The 6,367-nt window shown below is 68.4% G+C and overlaps 1 protein-coding gene across 1 annotated transcript; it reads right to left on the reverse strand.

Moving 5' to 3' along the window:
• Positions 1-445: 445 nt before the first annotated feature.
• On the reverse strand, positions 446-5,613 carry IL12RB1 (interleukin 12 receptor subunit beta 1). Its single transcript, XM_075524060.1, has 15 exons — positions 5,337-5,613; positions 4,631-4,880; positions 4,183-4,320; positions 3,865-4,034; positions 3,641-3,792; positions 3,080-3,116; positions 2,796-2,906; positions 2,630-2,712; positions 2,072-2,546; positions 1,874-1,975; positions 1,619-1,765; positions 1,368-1,517; positions 1,146-1,242; positions 973-1,054; positions 446-868 (listed from the first exon to the last, which is right to left on the reverse strand). Exons 1-15 carry the CDS (start codon positions 5,611-5,613, stop codon positions 446-448), a joined length of 2,694 nt encoding a protein of 897 aa, XP_075380175.1.
• Positions 5,614-6,367: the final 754 nt, after the last annotated feature.

The following is a 6,367-nucleotide window of genomic DNA, read 5'->3' on the forward strand; positions in this document are numbered from 1 at the left end:
TTTAAATTTTTGCTTTTGGTTTGGTTTGGTTTGGTTTGGTTTTTTGGAAGTAGCTGGTGTTTGGTGCTGGGGCTGTTTGTGTCCCCATCCCGCAGGGGCCACGGTGATGCCGGCCCTGGCTGCGGCAGGAGGCAGCCGGCCGGGACGAAGCCCTGCCTGATCCGGCCGAGGAAATACCCTCAGCCCCAGCCGGCTTCTGCGGCCGCCTTCCCTCCTTATTTGTGGCCAGTGAAAGGCTGCGGCTGGGGAGCGCGGGGCCAGATCCTGGCCCTGTACAACGCTGCACTGGAGGCGTCACCTTCCGCGCCCTGGAAACCAGAAAACTCCCTGAAAGCGCTGGTGCGACCGCGAGCCCGCGGGGCGGGTGCTCGGCGTCCCGCGGAACCCCCCTCGTCCCCCTCCTGCCGTCCGTCCGTCCATCCCCGCTGCCCCAGCCTGGTGATGACTACGGCACCGACTTCTCCGGTGATGGGTCCCATCCTTCCTCGTCCCTGATGATGACGGGCTTGTCGGAGATGAGCAGGGCGATGGGGACCAGCCGCTGGTGCAGCCCCCGCTTTCCCTCCTCCTCCTCCTCCTCCTCCTCCTCCTCCTCCTCGCCAGCTGCATGGCCGGAGCGGCTGGTGCTGCCAGGCAGTGGAAATCCAGCCGGGCTCAGCACCTCTTGCCTCCGGTAGGCAAACGGCAGCTCCTTGTCGCAGCCCGGCAGGCACGCCGCCGCCGGTTCTTCGGCCGCGGGGCCGGGCTGCGGCGTGCAGGGCCGCGTGCCGGCATCGGTCGTCTCCTTGCCGGGATTCAGCTCCGGTAGCAGTAGCTCAGCTGGGCTGAAACTCTCCGAGGGCTCCACAAAGCCTGGCCAGGGCTGGCCCTGAGGGTGGGACGTGTTTGGGACGGGAACGGCCCGTGCCAGGGCTGCGCGTGGGCGGCTGCCGGGGGTGCCGGATCCGGCCCCTCCTGCACCTCGCGTCTCACCTGGCTCATTTCCTCGGCGGAGAACTGGATGGCTTTGGTGCCGGCGGGCTTGGGCAGGGGTGGGAAGAGGAGGCGGTGAGCCCTGGGGAGGAGGTGGTCGGTGAGGGGGTGGGTAACGGGGGAGGCGGGGGGGCGGGCGATGGCCGGCGCGGGGGCCAGGGTGCTGCCGTCACCTCTTTTTGCTCAGCTGGTAGACGGCGGCCACGGTGGGGAGACTGAGGGCGATGCCCAGGTACTTCAGGTTGGATTTCCAGGCTGTTCCCTGGGGACCTGGGGAGGGGCGCGGCGGGGCGGTCACGCGCCTGTCCCCGGCACCCCACGCGGGACGCGGCAGCCGGTCCAGGGCAAGGGCAAGCCACCCCGCGGAGACCGGGGAGGGGACGGGGTCTCCGAGCCGTTACCCAGCGCCTTGGTCTGGAAGTGCCGCCAAGCGCTGCAGGTCCCCCCGCTCTCCGCCGTCGCCTCCCAAACGCCCACCCTGTACGCCGTGCCGGGCCGTAGGTTTTGGAGGGTGTAGCGCGACGCCGCGGCGTCCGCTTCGCCGTCTGGGCAAACGATAACGAGGAGGCGGTAGTCCGGCAGCCGCCTGCGGGTTGCGGGCAGCGCCTTCCTCCCGCCCCACGGGGACGGGGGGGGTCCCACTCACAGGTCACGTTGTCCCCCTCGGCCGCGTGGCAGACGAGGTACTTGGCCAGTGCCCCGGGACAGGCGGCACGAGGGGATGGGCTCCAGTGGAGGACAACGGCGGCGTTCCCGGCGCTGGCGTTGATGTGGATGGGCACGGCCAGCGAGGCTGCGCGGGATGGCGGGGGGGTTGCACAAAAAACGGGGGAGCGTTTTAGGAACCCCCCCCTTTTTTGCAGTTAAACTGGGCACGGATGCTCCGTGTTGCCGTACGTACCGTTGCCGGCATAGTGGTGCTGCAGGGCGAAGGTGGACCAGCCCCGTGCCGGGGCCCAGCCGTGCACGGCAAAGCGGTAACATGCCGGTGTTTCCAGTGCTCCTGGGGCAGGAACCAGGGATGCCGGTTAAACCCCCGCCAGGATCTGGCCCCAGGCGGGGGGGGGGGACGGGCGGGGGGCTCGGGGCGCTCCCTTGCCTCTCTGCACGTGGATGCTCTTGGCAGGGAAATCCCGTTGGCTGCAAACGCTTCGTTTCGGCGGCTGCTGCTCGAAGCAGTAGGCAAAGCCAGGGCTCGGTGCTTCCCACCGTACCGTCACGGTGCCACCGGCCACGCTGATGTCCTTGAAGCTGAGATCTGGGATGAAACAGGAGGCGCGAGGGATGGGCTGGGAAAATAACTCCCTCGAGGCTGCCGGGACGCTCGGTTCTCCCGCAGGGCACGTACCTGCACGCCGCTCTGCCGGCACACGGAGCTGCCGCGCTGGCCCCGTCCCGGCGGCGTTGGCTGCCGTCAGCAGGATTTCGTACTCGGCCGCGGAGAGGGTGAGGTTGTGCTCCGTCACCTCCCTCCCCAGCACCACGCCGTCCTCCTCGGCCGGCTCGCCGCAGCGGCACGCCGGCATGCGGGCGCGCAGCACGTAGGTGACGTTCCCCTGCTCCTCGGAGGCTCGCTGGGGGAGGGAGAGGGGGTGGCTCGGAGGATGAAATGGGGGGGGGGGACACCCAGGAGGGTCCCCGGGGGACGCTGCCGTACCTGCCAGCCCAGCCTCAGCACCCGCTGCCCATCTCTCCCCAGTTTTCCCAGCTGGTAGCTCAGCGCCGGGCTCGCCAGGATTTCTGCAAGAGGAACGAGCCCGGCCGGGCTATCGGCATTTTCGGGAGGTGTTGGGGTCCCACCCGCTTCCTCTCTTCTTCCTCACCCGCGGGAACGAAGACGGAGCTGCTCCAGTCGCTCCAGTAGCTGCTCCAGTGGGGGGGCTTGTGCCGGAGCTGGACCTCGAAGGCGCCGTCCCCCCCCAGGGCGCAGGTCACTAGAGCGGGGCGACAGGGTCAGGTGGGGGGTGACCCCCCCCTTTTCCCCAGCTTTTGGCCATCGCAGGGTGCTGGGGGGCCGGGGGAGAGCGCGGGGCAGAGCCCCCCTGTCAGGACCTGGGAGCATCCCCGGGAGATGCTCGTGCCCCGCATCCCTGCGGGCTAAACCGACCTGAGTCCTCCTCATCCGTCACTGTCTCGCACGTCACCTGCGGAGAGAACCGGGGACGGAGGCACCCGCCCAGTAAAACCAGTATGTTACTGGGACATGAAAGCAGATGCTGCCCTGTCCCCCCCCCCCCAAACATCCCAGGGCCTGGGAGAGCCAAAGGGGGTGCAGGGCACGTGGTGGCCAGGAGGGTCCCCTTGGCCGGGGTACCACGGCTTCGGCCCTGGGACCCTCCTGGCAGCAGTCGAAGGTGGGGGGGGTCCCCGGCTGTGGGGGACGAGCAGCCGGATTTCATCCGTTGCCATCACCGGTCTAATCTGCGGTTTTGCCTGCGTAATCCCCGCGAATCACGGCCTGATCCCGTTACAGGCGGCAGCGGGATCCCGTGGCTGGGAGGACGGGGCAGAGCTGATAACGCCGTGAAACAGATGGGACGTGGATGGGTTTGGGGGGGGGGGGACAGCGGCGTCACCGAGCCCCCGCGCTCCCCAGGCTGCCTGGGCTGCCACAACACTTCTGGCCGTCCCGTCGGTCACCGCCGGCTCCGGCAAATGGTGTTTTTACCTGCGTCCAGACGCCGTCACCCATCCTCCGGAAGCGAGTCTCCCACTGCGGCGGCTGGCCCCTGCGGTGGCACGGCAGCCGTGGCACCTGCAGCCGCAGCCGGCCACCGGTTTTGGTGAAGGGCATCCCGGCGGGGGGCGGATCCGGCTTGACTGTAAAGATGAGGTGGTCTCGCGGTTATCGGCGCCAGCGCTGGCACCCGGCCCGGCCCCGCGGGTGCTTACCGGCTTCGTTGAGGTACAGCGTGAGGTTGGGGGTCCTGTGGACGTGGTCCCCCCAACGCGCCTCCACCCAGGCCGTGGCGTTGGTGAGGACGTAAACGTGGTGATGCTTCAGGGTGTACGTCGTCCTCGTGCCTGCCTCGAACCGCCGGCACAGCCTGGGCATCTTGTAGCTGGCAGGGGGGGAACGGGCGCAAGGTCGGATCCGGCTGCGGCAGCGCTCACCCTCCGGGTGGGCTTGGGTCGCGGAGGGCGCGTGTCCCCACGTGTCCCGCTCAGGACACATCCCGCGGGCTCCCCAGGACGCGGCGCCCGACTCACCAGAGCGTCAGGAGGTAGGAGGTGTTGCCGGCAGGGCCGTGGGGTGGCCAGGAGCAGAGGAACCAGCGGGAGCCGCATCGCTTCCAGCAGGAGAAGCCGGGGGCTGCGGCGGTGCCTGCGGGAGAGGGCGAGGCCGGGATGGAGCAGCGGCGTAGCCGTTGCCCCATCACCGAGTTGCTGGCCCAGGGGATCGGAGCAGCCGCGCTGGTGATTCTCACCCAAAAAACACCATTTCCCCCCTCCCCGGGGACGCGGTGCTGGTCGGTGCCGCTCACCCCGGCTCCTGCCCGCCGCCAGCGGGGATTCACCGGCGGCTTTGCTTTGTCCCTGTGGTTTCGGGTGAGCGTCTCCATCGCAGCGACAGCTCCCTGGGCCTTATCACCCCCAAATCATTCATTGAAAGTCTTCTGAAGTTATCTCTCATCTCCCGGCGCCGCAGGAGCACTTACCGCCCCGCGCCAGCGCCGCCAGCAGCCACCCCAGCATCAGCCACACGGGACGTCCCACGCCGGATCCGGGGCTCCGCTGCCCTTCACGGCCGCCCCGTCCCCCAGCACCCGGCGAGTGCCGCCCTCCGGCTCGGCGGCAGCCCCGGCGCTCGGCGCAGCTCTCCGCACCCGGCATTTCCTCTTCTGCTAAAAGCTTGCCAAAGGGCAGCTGCTCCCGGGCAGGGCAGGCGGCGAGGTGTGATCGCACGCCTCACCTTTACTGAAAGCAAAAGAGAAAGCAAGCAAAATATTCCCCTTTTCTGCCAGCGCGCCTGCCGGGACACAGCCCAGCCCTGCCCCGGTCGTACCGTGTGCCCCGGCCGCATCGCGTGCCCCGGCCTGGCGAGAAGTGCAAGGTAAGCAAAAGAGACGTCTTGTGGTTTTTGGGGTTTTTGGCTTTTTTTTTTTTGGTTTTTTTTTTTTTTTTTGCAAACTTCACGGCATGTTTTTGATCCTCTGCTCGTAACCGGGTGAATTTCGAGCGGCTGCTCCAAGACCGGGGGTTGTTCAGGTTTTTGGCAGCGTGCGTGCGTGCACGCGGCTCTCGCCGAAACCTGTGCCCATCCCCGGCACGACTTGTCCCCCGCAGCGGGGAACAAAACCCCAGTGAGGCAGGAGAGCGCGGTGTCAATGGGACACCGGCAGCCGCGTGACAGGATGGGTGACCCCGGGACGGCGGAGCCGGGTGGCACCGAGGGCCGCGCACAGAGTCCCCTTGTTCCTGCAGAAAGCGTCCCCTTGTGTGGCTTTTGCTCGGGGCCGGAGGGCGGTCGTGGCGGGAGCGTCCCTGCGCCGGGACGGCGCTGCCGGGACCCCTCTGTCCCGCTGCCATGGGCATGGCCGGGGTGAGGGCACAGAGGGTCCCCGGCACCTCCTGCCCTCCCGCCTCGCTGCGCGCCCCCTCCTTCCCTCCCAGCGGGGGGTACACACCGTACTGTGCCATGCCGTGCCAAACTGAGCCGTGCCGGGCTTTGCCATGCTACAACATACAGCAGGACCGTGCTGTACCTGGCCGGGCTGTGCCATGCCACGCTAAACCAGGCCAAGCCATGCGGTACCATGCCACACCAGGCCGTGCCGTGCCAGACTGGGCTGTGCCATGCCGTGCTGGGCAGTGCTGGGCTGCGCCGGGCCATATGGACCGTGCTGTGCCGTGCCAGCCACGGGACAGAGCTGGGCCGGACCACAGCGAGCCAGGGGGGCTGTTCCCACCCTGTGCCCGGCTGTGCCAGCCCCAGGCCGTGCCATGCTGGGCTGTACCGAGCCAGGCAGACTGTGCCAGCCCCACGCTGTGCGGTGCTGTGCGGTGCTGTGCTGTGCCGTGCCAGCCCCGGGCCATCCTGTGTTGGGCCATCCTCTGCCGTGCTGTTCCAGCCCTGTGCCGTGCCGTGCCGTGCCAGACCCTGCCATGCCAGGCTGTACCGAGCCAGGCAGACTGTGCCAGCCCTGGACTGTGCCGTGCCATGCCAGCCCTGTGCCATGCCATGCCGGCCCCACGCCGTGCCGTGCCAGTGCTGTGCCAGCCCCGTGCCGCACCATGCCGTGCTGTGCCAGCTCTGTGCCGTGCTGTGCCATGCCGTGCCAGACCCTGCCATGCCGGGCTGTACTGAGCCAGGCAGACTGTGCCATCCCTGTGCTGTGCCATGCCACTCCGTGCCGTGCCGTGTCAGCTCTGTGCCGTGCCGTGCCGTGCCATG

Source organism: Mycteria americana, chromosome 24 (assembly GCF_035582795.1).
Source record: "Mycteria americana isolate JAX WOST 10 ecotype Jacksonville Zoo and Gardens chromosome 24, USCA_MyAme_1.0, whole genome shotgun sequence".
Classification (NCBI taxonomy): domain Eukaryota; kingdom Metazoa; phylum Chordata; class Aves; order Ciconiiformes; family Ciconiidae; genus Mycteria; species Mycteria americana.